At 61.0% G+C, this 16,303-nt stretch overlaps 1 protein-coding gene across 1 annotated transcript; it reads left to right on the forward strand.

Annotated features, from left to right (window-relative positions):
• Nucleotides 1–7,272: 7,272 nt before the first annotated feature.
• Nucleotides 7,273–10,834, forward strand: E2F1 (E2F transcription factor 1). The gene is made up of 7 exons (XM_075438472.1): nt 7,273–7,470; nt 7,858–7,948; nt 8,542–8,761; nt 9,230–9,382; nt 9,539–9,653; nt 9,763–9,967; nt 10,246–10,834. Exons 1-7 carry the CDS (start codon nt 7,273–7,275, stop codon nt 10,494–10,496), a joined length of 1,233 nt encoding a protein of 410 aa, XP_075294587.1. The 3' UTR covers nt 10,497–10,834.
• The last annotated feature ends 5,469 nt before the right edge of the window (nt 10,835–16,303 follow it).

Below are 16,303 nucleotides of genomic sequence, written 5' to 3' on the forward strand. Positions count from 1 at the left end.
GGTTTTGTGTGGTGATGTTGCAAGAGAGTCATTAAGCACCCTGTGCTAACCGCTCCCATTTGTCTCAGTCGGGGCTATTCTATTTGCTCCTTTTATACCTCTGTTTTAAAGAAGGTTAGTTCTCCCTGTACCCATCTGCTGTTCCCTTCTGACCCAACCCTGTCATTTCATAATCCCACTGATACTGCTCTTCATTGTTTGCAGTCTCTCTACGCTCCAGGCTCCAGCAGTTTGTCGTAGTTAATGGTGCAATCAAACCAGTAAATTTAAGTTCATGTAGCGTCTGAGTAGAAAAAAATTCTTCATTGTTTCTTTTTTTTCTTGAGTCATTTTTCCTTGTCCTCCTAAGCTCTTTTATTACTATTTTGCATCTTCCCGAGTGCAGCTTTGCTCTTTGTTTTTCCACTCTCTGTGTCAGCAAGAGGAGGAGTTAGGTGTTTCTCTCCCTGTAGTCTATCTGGTGCTGTGATGTTTGGGATTTAATTGTGCCCTGAGTGTCTTGGGTCAAGTAGGGCTAGAATCTTTTGGCTCTTGAACTGAATCTAATGCTGACTCTGAGTGCATTCACCATGAGACCTTAGAGAGTAGAGGCAGAAGCTGCTTTGTGCTTGTCCCGTGCAAATCCGTGTTGTACTCATCCTTGGGGCCCACAAGACAAGGTACTGCTTTGCCATCCTCACTGTCCACAGTACCTGCAACTCCTGACGTCACCCGCTGTTACGGTCTGCACTGGGTACTTGAATGTGAACGCGAATCAGTATTTATCAGACAGACCCCGGGAAAGCTGTAGAAGTTAGGAATTGGTTTTGTTTCTTTGTAGTTAGATATTTTGTTTGGTGTAGATAAGCTTAAAGAATTCAAGTATAGAAAAGATACTGAAGCCACAGGTGTGGTCTGATTTCCTTATAAAGATCATGTCTTTATTTGCACCACTGCTGGGTATCTGAAGCAGCGCGAGCGCAGCACTCTATTTTTGTGTCAGAAGCCTCAATGTTGTGCCACATAAGAATGTTAATATTCTGCTGATATTACTGAATTCCTACAAGCTTTCAGATGGGATTTCAGGGAACCCAGAATCCGACAGCCATGGCTTGAGAATTTCTCCCTGGAACTGTCAGACCTGCAAATCCTTGACCATGTATAATCACTGTAGCAGAAGATGGCGCAGGCTGGTTATGGGAGCCGCGTGTCTATAAGAAGTTTTCAGCCTTTTTAATTTATAGCTGGCATTCCTTTTCCTGAGAAAGGCTTGTCATTCCCTTAGAGGCGAAATTGTTTTCTGCTAGTAGTTCTGCTGCTGCAACCATATGGCTGCTTGTGAAGCACTTCCCCGGCCGTGCGAAGGACAAGTGACCTGCCCTGTCCTTTTTACGCTGCCGTAGTACCGCTGCCCTCTGTAGATGGCGAAAACAAGCCACCAGCAAGTTTCCAGCGTCAGCCTGGCAGCAGTGGCCGTCAGTCCTCGGTTCAAAACGCCCTTCTTCTCTTGGGACCATATCGCCAACCTCACTGTCAAAGCAAACCGTGCCCGAGCCTCCGGCCGCCTGCACTGCTGATCCAGCAACCAGCTGCCGTCCCAGGAGGACAGGCTGCAGCTCATCCGGGAGCGGGCCCGTGCAGCAGCAGCCATTAGCCGGGCGTCTGCGGGCCGTTGGCTTTCCTGCTGCGCCGGGGCGGGACGTTAAGCTGCAAGTCACTTCGTTCCCCGGGGAAGTAATTGGAACAGTTCTTCAACGGCATTAGTCCGCGGTGCTGTTTCCGTGACCAGATAGCTGGGGATGAGCCCCTTCTGCTGCCGAGGTGTTGGAACAAAGCGAGCGTGTAGTAAGGAAGTGAACTAGAAGTAATTTGTCTGAGTCAGACTTTTCGGATACATAAGTTACACTCCCTGCCCTCCCCCAGCGCATTGTCTGGGGAACCGAGTCCCCTGTTCGTGTTCCTTTTTTTATTAGCATTAAAACCAAAAGAAATAAAGAGACAGTTGGGAAGCCACCTGCGAGTCAGCCAAATGCTTAAGAACCACAAAGAAGTGCCGTTTTCTCCCCCCAGCCCTGATTGGTTTTGAATTTTAAGATGAACTTGGTTTTGTTTGTCTACATCAACTTTATTTTGCCGTATTATTTCTTCCTCGGCACCTGACTGTGAGCTGCTGAGTGCCTCTAAAGAGGAGCAGAGTGTCTCAATGCTTAGCTCGGTTTGTCAAAAATGAGTATTTCTGCGTAAAATCAAAGTCTTGGTTTTAAAACGATGCTTCCCCTCCAGATTCGAAGCCTCTTTTAGAGGCAGTTTTAAAGGTTAATGAGTCAAACTGATCAAAAGTTTTCCGCAAGCCTTGAGCAGCGGACTGACTATACTGAGCCATTAATCATTGATTTGATGAAGGAACAAAGCACGCTCAGGGTTATTTACTGCCGCCGCATGCTGCCCTGGCATACCCACTGTGCTGCCCTTCTCTTTGGAGGACAGCTTGTGTGCCAGCGCTGGCTGTCGGCGCTGCGGAAGAACCGTTTCTGGGACGATTCCATTATTTAACAAAGGTGAAAACTGAATGGGTGCAGGACATTTGGTTGGGGTGAGGTTTTCTGTACCGCGCTTGATCCTGTCTGTTAAGGGGAGGGTATTTCTGAAAGAGAAGCTTGTGCTTGTCCAGTTAGTGCTGCTGAGAAGTGCTGAGGGAGGTTGTGGCTGCAGGAAGGTGAGAACCGTGTTCGCAGCGTGACGTCGTGCTGTCCCCGCCACCGGCCACGTGTCCGGGCGATGACCACCCCTGCTCCGGGCAGCGGGGCCGGGAGGGAGCGGCTGCGGAAGAGCTTTGGCACTGGTGCTGCGAGACTTGCTCGCCCTGGTAGCGTAGTTCAAGCTGTGCTTTAGACCCAGCTGGGTGGGGGGTAGAAGTGCGGGGGTGATCTCTGGCTGCTGAATGAGACCAAAACCGGGCGTATGCGGGGAACCCCTGTGACCCAGAGGGTCCCGAGCGCACGCTCAGCTCTGCAGCCAGCTGGGAGCTGTCGTGGATGGCTGGTGCTGGTGGAGCAACCAGAACCCTGTGCAGATAACCCTTAGGCAGGAGAAACTGTGGTGACTCAAACTCATTTTCACTGCGTCAGCACAAATGCGACCTTTGGCTAACACCCCGAGCCGCACGCTGTTTGGTATTTGTCGGGCTGCGTTTGTCTTCCTGGATCGTGCCAGCCTGAGCAGAACGTGCTCGGTGTTCTGACGCTGGTTTTGAAACCCAGCAGATAAGAGGGGAGAGAAAATAAGGCGTAATGCTGCCCAGTGTAATGTCTGTCTGCCACTGTTAATGTTTTAGGGGTGCTAATCTTGAATTTTCAACCTGTGTGTTCATAGCAGATTGTTGGAGGAGGTAACTTTTTTCTTTACTTAGAAGAATTCTCATCGGTCTCATTTCCTTCTGCGATCGGTGGTGAGGAGGGAGGAAAAACAAATTAAATGCTCTGTAGTACAAGTATTATGACTGCTGCTTTTGCTGTAGATATTTTGTGTTCATAATTGTTGTGTAATCCAGGCCCTGATTTCCTGACAGCATAGGATAAAGTTAAAAACACAAACTCGGGTAACTTGTAATGAGGCTGATCGGAATGCTTGTAGGAATAGCTCAGTTTTTGGTTTTAGAACGTGCGAAAGAGGGGGCAGTGGGCTGTTGAAGTAGCTCTGTCCACTATGAATTGACTTCTTGTGCAGTCGGTGCAGTGCATCAATCCAAGACTTTCTGCCAAAATCTTTTGCAGATTATTTCTGTATAATCACTCTCTAAGTATTATAATACTGTGCTTTCTATAATAATAAACCCCTCATTTTTTGTCTTTTTTTTTACTGTCATTATTAAGCTCAAATATAAGAAGTAATGCATAATTATTGCATGTTACTAGTGCTGTATGTAGAGAAGTCATGCACGGAGTGCATTTTTGGCATCGGTTATGCCCTCGTGTTCGCAGCTTGGGGGCAATAGACAGCGCTACTTTGGCCACACCATCAGATTTAGCTGTTCCAGTGCTGGCTAGCTCGGGTAAGGAGCCGAGTTGCAAAGACAAACTGGGGTGGCTATCATCCTTTTTATTTTTTTTTCTGAAGCATGAACTTTCTTTCCTGTGCTGTAGCTGTTTGGCTTGCGTAGCGTGGCCATATCTTCGGACCAAGCGAGTCAAATCGGGGCTAGGCGGGGAGGTTCGGGGCACGTACAAACTGGACACGCTCAAATGCAAAAACGCGGTGTGAACGGGGAAGAGCGTGGCCGGCAAAGAGCCCGTCGGTCCCGTCGGGCGTTCCGGGGTGACGTGGTTACAGGGCAGGCTGCTCCTCGGTGCCTTGCAGGCTGCCGGAACGCGCGCCAAGGGTTGCCACTGCTCAGAGAGAAGTCCGTGTGTGAGGAGTCCTGGCTTCAGGCTGCGTGCCTGGTCCCTGCCCGAGCACTCCTCTTTAGGGCAGAGAGCTTGCGGCAGGACCATCTGCCAGAGCAGCGCGCAGGTACGAGGCCCTGGACACGAGTCTGAACCTGCTTCGCCTGCTGGCTGAACAAAATAAGGACGTATACAACTAGCTAGGCAAAATAAGGGCGTGTGTAGATGATTTTGCTGCCTCTTCTAAGGTGAGAGCTGCAGAGAATATGCTGTAGAGGTAACAGCTGTGGCAGTGGAGATAACGCAGTCCTTGGGTGAGGAGCTCCCTGCAGCACCGATGGGTAAGGGAGGTCCTGATCCCAAGCAGGAGAAGGTCCCTCTGCGGGGGGAGCGCTGGGTAGCTGTAAGACAAAACCTCCTGCTTCGTAGCTGCTGTGATACCGGAGTGTCCGGCCCGGGCCCGTGAGAAGCCAAATTAACACCTCCAAACGATGTCACTCCTATCTTAAAGTCATGTTTTCCCCTCTCAAAGCATCAGACTACTGAGCCCTTCTTCCATTCCAAGTGAAGCTCCGAGTGAGCTGCAGGTTTGCTCTGACACTTCACCTGCTTTTCGGATTCACAGACCACGCTCTGAACCTGCTGAGAAGGGAGCGTGGACTGGCTGGAGTTACCAAGTCTAGGTAAACGCTGAAGCACAGAAGGCAACATCAGGGGGCTTCTTCCCAAAGCTGCTCCGTGACGACTCCCAGGCTGATGGCACAAGGTAGCGCTGCTCGAGGAGAGCAGTGCTTCTGCCTCTCCATTCCTCCATGGGCTGCGAGTGAAGGAAAAGCCGAAGAGCCCTGTGGAACGGAGCGGCTTTCGGCAGCTGGCGTGGGAGGCAGGCGCTGGCACTGCTCCGTCTGACGGAGGCTGGAAGGAGATTGCCCTGTTTGGGGGTGAAGGGCAGAGCGGGGGGTGAGCGGGGTCCGTGCCCCTGTCACTTCTGCTGAAAGACTCCACGGACTGATGTGAGCTCTAGCAACAGACGCCGTCACACAAGAGGAGGAGAGAACAGCGCTGAAGCTGTTGTGCCCAGCGTCCAAGAGAGCGGCTGACCTGATGTCCTGGGAGGAGAACTGCTGGTGTAGTTGTCTGTAGCAAGAGGCAAGGGAACAGGGCATTCCTTGCTGTCGGGAGCAGGATCTGGGAGAAGACACCTACACCAGAGATGGTCTCCTCCTGCTGCAAGCAAGCTGTAGTTACTCTGTTTGTGCTGCCAGAAAAACGCTCCAGTTCCCGTGGAAAAAAGGCGGTGGTGGAGGTGGAGGGCTGGGGGGGCTCTGGGCCTTCCCCAGCCGCCTGTCCCCGCCGCAGGTCCTGTTGCCACGCTGTCAGCTCGCCGTCATCCGCACCGACGCGCTGGGGCAGAAGACCCCGGGGATGCAGTCGTCCCGGTGTGACACCTCGGCGCTGTCCGTATGGGAACTGCCGCAAGCGGGAGCACGCTATGGGTGACAAGGACAGTAAAGGTGCTTCTGGGATGCCGACACGCTGCGGTCAGCCGAGCACCGGGCTGCGGGTTCGCACGCTGCCAGCTCTCCTCCTGCCCACTCCCGCTGCCAGGAGATGACCTTATGGCACAGGTACCAGCCCCGGCTCCGTCCGCAGCCCCGGTCTGCGCTTTTCCTTCGGAGCAGGGCCCAGCAGACGCTCCTCGGCCTGACTCCATCCGAATGGGCAAGGCAGCCCAAACCCGCCGGAGCTCGGTCACCGCCGTGGGGTAAATCTGGCTGGGGTGCAGGGCCTGCGAGCAGCCTGCCCCATCCCCTCCGTGACCAAGCGGGGCCGTGGAGAGAGAGGGCTTTATCTTCGTGCAGCACCCACCATACAGCTAATCTTGGGTGCACATCTGCACCCCTCAGCAGGGCCGGTGAGGCTGGGAGGAGGCTGCAGCCGCGCGGGGGACGGGGTTCGTCTGCTCCCCTTCACACGCATGGGGGAAAAGCCGCTGCCTTCGCGTCTCCCACCAGCGTTTGCCTTTCATTCGTCTTCCCAACCGCTCTTTTCCAGCGCTGCCAAAGCCTTGGAGAAGCTGCAGCTCGGGGGAGAGGGGGGCAGAGCCCAGCCTGCTCCCTCCAAATCACCTCCCGCATGAATTAGCGGTGGAGGGGTAATAAAACCCCCAGCCCCCCCAGCCTTTGTGAGCCGAGCGGGAGCAGCTGGTGCAGCAGCTGCGTCCCAAACCCCGCCTGGCCGAGCCTCCCCGGGGACGAGCAGAGCGCTGCCAGCCAGTCGCTCCCCCCCCTCCCCGTTGGGGGCTGCCTTCCCCCCCCATGGAAGAAGCACTGGCTGGGTGCAGCCCGCTGGTCTGACTGGTGCTGGTGCTTCGCGGTTGGGATAATGTCGCGGTGCAAGGGCTGGGGAGGGCGACTTCATCGCTGCCAATGTCTCCAGCGTCCCAGGAAGGCGGCGCGGGCGGCGGAGGGGGGGGGGACGGCGGCGGCCGCCGCCGTCCCCCCCCCCTCCGCCGCCCCCGCCGCCCTGGCCCCGCCCCTCACTTGGCGCCCCCGCACCGCCCCCCCATTGGCCGCCTGTCAGCGCGTCCGCCGCCGCCGCCCTCGCCCAATAGGCGAGCGGCGCCGCCCGTCCCTCCGTCGGCGCCGACCAATGGCCCGAAGCCGGCCGGAGGTCTCGGCCAATGAGAAGTCGCCGGGGGAAGCTCCGGCCGCTTTCGCGGCAAAAAAGGATTTGGCGCGCAAAAGGCGGCGGCGGCGCGCGCGGGGCTGGCGGTGCTGAACAATACGGCGGCGGGCGCGGAGCCGAGCGGAGCGGAGCGGCCCCGCACCCGGCGATGGGCCGCGCCCTGCCCGCCGCGCCGCCCGCCGCCATGTGAGCCGGGGAGGGGGGGGGGGAAGCCATGTGAGCCATGGCGGCGGGCGGCGCGGCGGGGCTGGCGGCGCTGCTGGGCGGCGGGTCCCCGCATCTCCTCATCGTTTCCGCCGCCGCCGAGGAGCCGGCGGGGAGCGCCGGCCGCGACACCGACACCGACCTCTTGCTCTTCGCCACGCCGCAGCCCGCCCGGCCCGGAGCCGCGCCCAGACGGCCCGCCTTGGGCCGCCCGCCGGTAACGAACGGGGATGGGGAGGGGATGGGGGCGGTTGCGGGACCCCCCGGCTCTATACCGGGCCGTGCCACGCAGCGCACCTGCCTGAGCGCGGCCCGCCGCTCCGGAAGCCGCACGCCCGGGCGTCGGGCCCTGCTTCGCCTCCCCTTCCGCAGCGTGGCTGGGTCCTTCCCCTCGCCACCCCCCCGCCGTGTCCCCGCGGCCGTGCGTGGCAGCCGGGCCGCCCCTCCCGCTCCCCTCCTCCGATCCCGCAGCACTGTGCCCCTGGGGGGGTCCTTCGGAGGGTCCCTTCCCTCCCCCCCCCCCCCCCCCCCCCCATCGCCAGCCCTGTAGGGGGCAGCGGGGCCGTGGCGTGGCCTTCCCACCGGTGACCCCCATCCCTTGCAGGTGAAGAGGAAGCTGAACTTGGAGACGGATCACCAGTACATAGCGGAGAGCCTGCCGGTGGGCCGGGGCAAGGCCAGGAACCCCGGGAAAGGTACAGGCCCCGCTCCCGCTGTCCCCCCACCCACCCCCCCAAGCCAGTCCAGCCCGAAGCAGGGGTCCGGCAGCCCCTCTCTGCTGCCCTGACCTGGGCTGCACCTCCGGACTCATCCCTGGGACCTTCTCCCCACCCCTTTGTGCTGTTTTGGAGAGGCCGTTCCCGGGGCTGGGCTGTTTCTGGCTGCTCTCTCCAGCCTGGGCTGCTGGCCCCTGGGCTGGTGGCACGGTTGTCCTGCCTGTCTGCTGGGCGTCACGCTGGCTCTGTCCCTCCCTGGGGGATGGTGGTGCAGCATCCCAGGTGGACCCTCCATCATCTGAGGCCTGCCTGGCACCCTGGTGTCACAGCCGAGCTTGCCATCACGACTGAGCACGAGTGGCCGAGCCCGCGCTGGGTCCTGCAGCATCCTTCCGTGGAGGACGTGGGGAGCTCACCCCACTGCGCTGAGAAAGCAGATGGGTTTCAGGGTGCCGGTCTTGGTGCCTGGCCCACAAACCACTTGCGAGTGTGGGGGGCTGTTTTGGGACCTCTCGGCTCCAGCGCTGGGTTTCTCTTGTGGCTAAATCATGCTTGTCCTCGGTGGCTGGCAGGGGCCAAGTCTCCTGGGGAGAAGTCCCGCTATGAAACCTCGCTGAACCTCACTACCAAGCGCTTCCTGGAGCTGCTGAGCCAGTCGCCTGACGGCGTGGTGGACCTCAACTGGGCAGCTGAGGTCCTGAAGGTGCAGAAAAGGCGCATCTACGACATCACCAACGTCCTGGAGGGCATCCAGCTCATCACCAAGAAGTCCAAGAACAACATCCAGTGGCTGTAGGTCCCTGTGGCTGGCTATATGCCGGGTTTCGGGAGTTTTCCTGGGTTTCCCTGGGCCAGACTTGGTGTGGAATGGGGTCTGGCTGGGATGGAGAAGCTCAGAGCGGTGTCATCGGAGCATCTGCTTGGGGATCGAGTGGTGGCTCCCTGTTCACGTGGGCTGTGGCCCTGGCTGAGGGCTGTGCTTGACTGCGGGTAGCTCCCCAGCACCGCTGACATCCCTGCATCGGCTGCAAGTCCCGCTTGGGCTCCCCAGGCCAGCCCGGGGCGGGGGGGGCTGCACCCAGGCATGGGGAGGGGACCCCTGGCCTGTGCCCCACCGGGAAATCCCTGCAAGGCTGGGGATTCCCAGGGTGTGGGATGGGATTTAGCCTGGCCCAGGTGGGGACAGTGCAGGGGGACAGCCACGGTGTGGGGCAGAGGGAGCCGTGGGCTTTGGCTCCTGACGGCCGCGGTGCTCGCCAGGGGCAGCCAGGCCAGCGTGGGGGCCCCCGGCCGGCACCGGCTGCTGGAGAAGGAGCTGCGGGAGCTGCAGGCGGCCGAGCGGCAGCTGGACGACCTCATCCAGACGTGCACGGTGCAGCTGCGCCTGCTCACCGAGGACCCCGCCAACCAGCAATATCCTTCGGTGCGGGGCCGGGATGGGGCTGGCGGGGTGGAGGGGGAGCGGGCGAGCCCCGCAGCGAGCCCGGCCACGTTGCAGGCAGGGCGTTTCGCTGCCCGCCCCGCTGTCGCGTGAAAGCGTCCCTGTGTCTGCTCCTTGACCCGTCACACCGCAGCCTACGTGACCTGCCAGGATCTCCGCAGCGTCGTGGACCCCTCGGAGCAAATGGTGATGGTTATCAAAGCCCCCCCTGAGACCCAGCTGCAGGTCTCGGACCCAGCCGAGGTGAGCGGGGGCCACGCTCTGCCCCCCATGTCTGCAGAGCAAAGCCCAGCCCAGGCTCCCCAGGCATCGTCGCGCCTCCTCTCACTCCTCTCCCCTTTCCTTTCCCCAGGCTTTCCAGGTCTCCGTGCGAAGCACTCAGGGCCCCATCGATGTCTTCCTCTGTCCCGAGGACAGCTTGGGTGTCTGCAGCCCCGTCAAGAGCCCCTTCAAAGCCCCTGCAGAGGAGTCGTCCCCCGGCCGTTCGCAGTCCAGAGCCTCCCCGCTCCTGCATCCCGCCCAGGACGTGAACATGCCGCTGCTGCCCGGAGAGCAAGGTGGGCAGCCAGGGCTGGGGACACGGTGGGGCAGGGGACAGGGGCGCTGGCCTGATGGCGCGGTGGCTTTGGCTGGGGTCTCTCGCTGTGTTTGCAGCTGTGAGCCCCCCTGCTCTTGGCACAGGCAAGCAGCCGGGGTGATGCCCAGGTGATGCTCAGGCTCCTCGGCGAGGTGGGAAGGCAGGTGCTCCTGCATAGCCAAAACCTGCTTTTTGGGTTGGTTGGTTTTTTTTTTTGGCAAGTATTTTGGGATTTACGGCTGCTTTCCATCCCTGCAGAGACACTGCTGCCGGGGACGAGCGCGCTGCCCGGCAAGTGCCCGGCGGAGGAGGTGAGCCTCTCGCCGCTGGCCTCCATGGACGCCCTCCTGGAGCAGAGCAGGGAGGACTTCTCGGGTTTCTTGGCGGACGAGTTCATCAACCTGTCGCCGCCGCAGAGCCAGGACTACCACTTCGGCCTGGAGGAGGGCGAGGGCATCAGCGAGCTCTTCGACTGCGACTTCGGGGACTTCACGCCCTTGGACTTCTGAGGCTCTGCCCAGGTGCTGGCGGGGGGTCACCCCTGGGCTCCCACCCTCGCGGGCAGGGCGGGGAGCCCCTCCAGCTTGGCCGCTGCGCCCACAGCTCCTCTCGCCGTCCGTTTTTTGCAATATTTTCTTCTTGCCCCTCCAGCCCAGCGGGGGCCGGCGGCGTCCCCGGCTCCGGCCCTGCAAGGGGGATGCTGGAATGGGGGGTCCCATCTCAGGGGACCCCCCCCACAGGGCACTGATTACAGCGGGGTCTGCCCAGGGCAGAGCCCCTACCCCCCCCAGGTGCCCATTACGGAGCTTTAAGCAGTCCTGTGTATAGAGTTGATTAATTTATTATTGTCCCCTGGGGACAGCGTTTAATTTCCCGGGGGCTTGGGGGGGGCCGTGCAGCAGAGTGGGGGTGCCAAGAGGTTTCGTCACACTGGGAAGGGGGTGGCGGAGAGGTGGGGGGTGCTGGGTCAGGGCTGTCCCCCTCCCCCGTGGGGGGGGCTGTCCACAGCCCAGCTGTGTGGGGTATTTATTTATTATTTATGGCGTGTGGGAGCTCTCCCAGGACACAAGAGGGGGCAGGAGGGAGTGGGGGACGGTGCTGGCAGGGAGGGGGAGACACAGGGGGTCCCACTGGGGACTCACGGCCGTGTCCCAGCTTTGCTTGTGCCCAAACAGGGCTGCTGGCGAGGCCTCCGCCGTGGTGGGTGGCTGCGGGAACGGGGCTGGATGGGGCTGGTGGCCCCGGGATCATGTGCGTGTCCCGGCGGTGGGGGGGGGGACACAGGGGTGCCCCAGGGGGGTGCATCTGCAGGCGAGGACCCAACGCTGTCTCCAGGTTTTTCTTTCTCTCCTCATGCAGCCATTCAGCCTTTTGGCTCTGCCTCCCCCTCTCTGGCCCTCTGGGGCTGGGAGAGGTGGAAGGGAGGAGAAGGGGGTCCCGGGGCCCCCCGGGCTGGGCTGGAGACGCACTTTCACTTTTACTGCCTTTTAACAAGCTTGTGTTCCTCTGAGCTTCATGTTTAATTAAAGGTTTCTACTGACTCTGGCCTTCAGTGCGGGGCTGTGCCCAGGCAGCTGCGGCATTAGGGATGCTGGGGACCCCAACCTGAGAAACCCTGGGGGTTGGGGTTATTTTCACAGAATCCCAGCATGGCAGGGGTTGGCAGGGCCCTCTGTGGGTCACCCAGCCCAACCCCCTGCCCAAGCAGGGTCACCCAGAGCAGGCTGCACAGCACCGCGTCCAGGCGGGGCTGGAATATCTCCAGAGAAGGAGACTCCACAGCCTCCCTGGGCAGCCTGGGCCAGGGCTCCGTCACCCTCAGAGGGAAGAAGTTCTTCCTCGGGTTCAGCTGGAACTTCCTTTGCTTCAGTTTGTGCCCATTGCCCCTTGTCCTGTCGCTGGGCACCACTGGAAAGAGTCTGGCCCCGTCCTCCTGACACCCACCCTGCAGATATTTGTAGGCATTTATTGTGTCCCCTCTCAGCCTTCTCTTCTCCAGGCTGAACAAGCCCAGCTCCCTCAGCCTCTCCTCGTAGAAGAGATGCTCCAGTCCCCTCACCATCCTCGTAGCCCTCCGCTGGACTCTCTCCAGTAGCTCCTCATCTTCCTTGAACTGGGGAGCCCAGCACTGGACACAGTGCTCCTGATGGGGCCTCACCAGGGCAGAGTAGAGGGGCAGGAGAACCTCCCTCGACCTGCTGGCCACACTGGGGTTATTTTCTGTTTTGAACTTAAGATGCACGAGGCGGGTATGTCACTGTGGGGTCGCAGGAGGTGCTTTGGCCCTGTGGAATTTCTTTCCCCCCTGCAACTCCCAGGTGTGGGACGGGAGCTGGGGCTGGTCCTGCCACCCTCTGCTCCTCCCAGGGGCGCGGGGCCGTGGGTCTGCCCGGGGATCGCTTCTCCTTTCGGCAGCCCCTGTCCCCACTCGGCTCCTCTCCTGCCTGGCCCTCTCCCCTGCCTTCCCCCTGGTCCGGGGTGCCTGCGGCCGCAGCTCCTGCGTGGGCAGGAGGAAGGCAGCGTGGGACCCGTGTGAAACCAGTCTACGCGTTCACCGTACCAGCACGCTCCCAGTGACTTCTCCCATTCTCCCCAGCACCTGCCTGAAGGCAGCCGCCAGCACCAGCTCACGGCCCAAAGCTCGAGGTCCCCGTCTCCCTGCTCGCCGGGGATGAGCTGGCTGCCAGTGGCAGCTCTGACCCCGAGTGCCCTCTGCGGCCCTCACGCCGTCCCCTTCCCCGGGAGCGAGGGACAGCGGGGAGACCCTGCAGAGGGGTGCCGGGAGGCTCGAGGGACACCTGGCAGCAGGCCCTGGGGGGCCATGGCCCCCACCCTGGTGGCAGGCAGGGACCTGCTTCCTTCCCATCCCTTGCTCCGCTCTTTCTGCCCGGCCTCCCGCCTCTCTCGAACAGCCTGATAAATATTTCACCCTGGCCCATATTGTATAAGCTCTCCCTGCTGCTGCAGGGAATGGGAGCCCGCGCTCGGGCCCCTCGCTGCTGCCTACCCTCCCACCTCCGTCCTGCCTCCGGGCTCCCCGCACCGTCCCTGCTCCCAGCACCATCCCGCAGCGCCCTGGCACTGGCCGGGGCTCGGTGCGGGGCCGTGGCTTCCCGGGACCCAGCGGGCGGGAGGGCGATGGTACACGCAGCCCGTCTGTCCCCTGCGCTTCAGCGGGATGAGCTGGTGGCTCGCTGTCACACCGTCACCCCGTCAAACGGGGCTTTGTCACGCAATTAAACTGGAAGGGCTCTGCTGCTGCTCCAGCCCACGGGGCCCCTGCCCCACAGGGACGGGGAGACCGGGGTGGGTGGGCACAACCCCCGCTCCCCTGCCTGTTCCATCCTTCCTTACAAGGTCGTTGTGTGTCACCAGAGGTGACAGAGCTGCTGAAGCGTTTGTGATTTACTGCGGGGCGCCCAGCCCAGCCATATGCCAACGCATCCTCATACCCACGCTTGGCGAGGTCCGCCCTGCCTCCTCCTTTCCCCCTTTTGGTTTCGGTTTCGTGGAGGGTGATGGTGCTCTGCTCGAAGGGGTGAGACCCCGGCGAGGGGAAAGCAGCCCCTGGCTTTCACGGGAGGGGGGAGAGGGCTCACGCCAGCGTCCGGAGCTCTGCAGGGCTGCTCCTGCGAGCGAGCTGACCCCCGGTAGCAGCACAGCATTTCCCTTTTCTCCCCGAGCGAAGGCGAACCTCCCTGCTGGCATTCGCCATCACATTCCCCTAACAGGGCTACGAGGGGATGAGGGGACTGGAGCATCTCTCCTATGAGGAGAGGCTGAGGGAGCTGGGCTTGTTCAGCCTGGAGAAGAGAAGGCTGTGGGGGGACCTGATAAATGCCTATAAATATCTTCAGGGTGGGTGTCAGGAGGACGGGGCCAGACTCTTTCCAGTGGTGCCCAGCAACAGGACAAGGGGCAACGGGCACAAACTGAAGCAGAGGAAGTTCCAGCTGAGCTTGAGGAAGAACTTCTTCCCTCTGAGGGTGATGGAGTCCTGGCCCAGGCTGCCCAGGGAGGCTGTGGAGTCTCCTTCTCTGGAGATATTCCAGCCCCGCCTGGACGCGGTGCTGTGCAGCCTGCTCTGGGTGACCCTGCTTGGGCAGGGGGTTGGACTGGGTGACCCACAGAGGGCCCTGCCAACCCCGACCATTCTGTGATTCTGTGGGATGGTGAGCCCATGGGACTCCCGGTCCCCAGGAAAGCAGAGAGGGACAGGGCTGCGTCCCCCACTGCGGCAGCGCAGCCCATCTCGGGGGGAACGCGTTGGCGGCTCCGTGCGAGCCAGAGCACTGCAAAAATAACCGCTCTGCCGCCGGGGGATGATTCATGATGCAGCTGAAGGGCTTCCCTCCTGCTATTTCCAAGCGCTGGAGAAAGAGCAGATGATAATAGGTTGGGTCTCTCGTTTCCAAAGAGCGCATGGCGGCCTGGGGAAGCGGCCCTGGGTGCTGCCTCGTTTTACGAGCTATCTGCACCGAGGATGCTTTTCTTCGCCGGGTGAAGAAGACACCGTGCGGGAGATGGGCACCCTGCACGCATCCTGCATGCCCCTGGCTCCTCAGCTCCTGTTCACTCCCATCTCCCGCTCCCTGGCAGGAACCCTGCAGGGACCAGAACCGTCCAGCTCCGGGGTGCCCGGTGTCATCGGGCTGCAGCACGAGCTGTGCCGGCTGCGGCCATGGTGCTGAGCCCAGGCAGTATTGGGGTCCCCTGTCCCCGTGCTGCGAGGTTTGGGCGGGGAGGAGTCGGGGGAGCCCGGTGGAACGGGCTGGCAGTGCCCGAGGGCAGCGTTGGGTGCTGGCACAGCATGGAGTTTGCTGGAGTTGATACCTTTAATCTGATCGCCCTTGGAGGACCCGGGCGGGTTCTGGGGTCTCTGTAGGGGCCTGTGGTATGTCTGGGCGGGGGTGTGCTGCCGGCTGCCTGCCTTGCTTCTGCGTCCCACCCTACGCTTAATGTTTCCACTCTCAGAAACCACTCGCGTCTCTCCCGCGAGGAAGGAACTCAGGGAGGTGAAGCGCAGCATCGTTTGTTCACGGGACACCAGTAAGCAGGTGCTTCACATGACTTCTGCCCAGTCGTGGTCCTGTGCCCCCCCCCCAGGGGAGCAGAGCAGACCCCAGGCATCCCCCCCCTCCCCGGGGTGGAGGCCGTGTCCCCCTTCCCTGACGGCTTTCGGGGCGCGCTTTGGGAGCTGAGCGCACCCACTGCTGCCAGCAGGACCTTTGCCCTGGGCTTCCCCCTCACTTTCCAGCTGCCCCTTCCCACGCTGGAACTCCTGCTGACCCCAGGCATCCTGATAGGGACCGAGCATGGCTTTTAGCAAAACAAGAGCGTGGAAAGGCCCCCCCGGGGCTTTGCTTTGATGCACGGCAGAGCCCCGACATTGCCCGAGCCCCTTCCCACACTCCCTGGCAACGTGATCCCCTATCCCCTGTCCCCTCTGCCTGTTTCTCTGGTACCTGCCTCCACTTTAGTTCAATTTGATGGTGGCCGTGCTCGACCGCTCCAGCTCCCGGACCCTTTTCTGCCTCCCCGGGGGCAGGGGACAGCCCTGTGCTGCATGGGCTGGGTGCGCGGACTCCCCGGAGCCCGTGGATGGCCCTGCCAGGTCCCAGGTGCGCTTTTTCCACCTCTTTTCCCTTGCACACGCCTGGAGCAGCTGGGAGACTCTAAAAATAACTGTGATGCATCCCCGCAACTGCTCCGGGCTCCGCTAGCAGCCGGCTGTGCCCGGGGGAGGAGGGCGAGCGAACGACACGTGTCGCGGCTCGCTCGTGGTGGGCGAGGGAAGCATCTCGGTTTTGAGACCTTGGGTTGAGAAAAGCCGAGCTCAGCAAACCGGGTTGGCCTCGAGAGGTCCGCGTGCAGGGAGAGGCGGTGCCGACGGAGGCCAGCCGGGCTGGGATTTTGCATCCGAGGGAAAGTGGTGCATTCCCTTTCTGTGAGTAAAACCACGGGGTACTCTGGGAGGGGTGGGAAGAAGCCCACCGCCCCAGGAAGTCGCCGCACCCGGAGCGGTGTGACGCTCTGCCCAGGCACGGCTTTATGTAGTTTATTTATCTAATTACCTGTTTCTCATTTGTGAAAACCTTTGAGGACAGGCTGGGATGTCCGTCCTATTCCTCTCCGCAAGCCTCTGGGTGCCTGTGCCGGGCAGGGATGGAAGCAGCTCCTGCCTCCTCCTCCTCCTCCCCCCCAGCCAGCCTGTCCCCCGCTCCCGCAGCCCCCGCTTGGGGCAGGAAGGGGGGTTTAGATCTGCCCGAGGTACCGGGGGCCCAGTGCCACCAGTACGACCCCCTCACACCCGGTG

Source organism: Opisthocomus hoazin, chromosome 18 (genome assembly GCF_030867145.1).
Source record: "Opisthocomus hoazin isolate bOpiHoa1 chromosome 18, bOpiHoa1.hap1, whole genome shotgun sequence".
In the NCBI taxonomy this organism is placed as follows: domain Eukaryota; kingdom Metazoa; phylum Chordata; class Aves; order Opisthocomiformes; family Opisthocomidae; genus Opisthocomus; species Opisthocomus hoazin.

Excerpts from the sequence above, each read along its gene's own strand:
- E2F1 (XM_075438472.1), top strand. The coding sequence starts at position 7,273 with ATGGCGGCGGGCGGCGCGGCGGGGCTGGCGGCGCTGCTGGGCGGCGGG. Across the intron at positions 7,471-7,857 it reads CCGCCTTGGGCCGCCCGCCG|GTGAAGAGGAAGCTGAACTT; the intron begins GTAACGAACGGG and ends CATCCCTTGCAG. Across the intron at positions 9,968-10,245 it reads GCTGCTGCCCGGAGAGCAAG|AGACACTGCTGCCGGGGACG; the intron begins GTGGGCAGCCAG and ends CCATCCCTGCAG.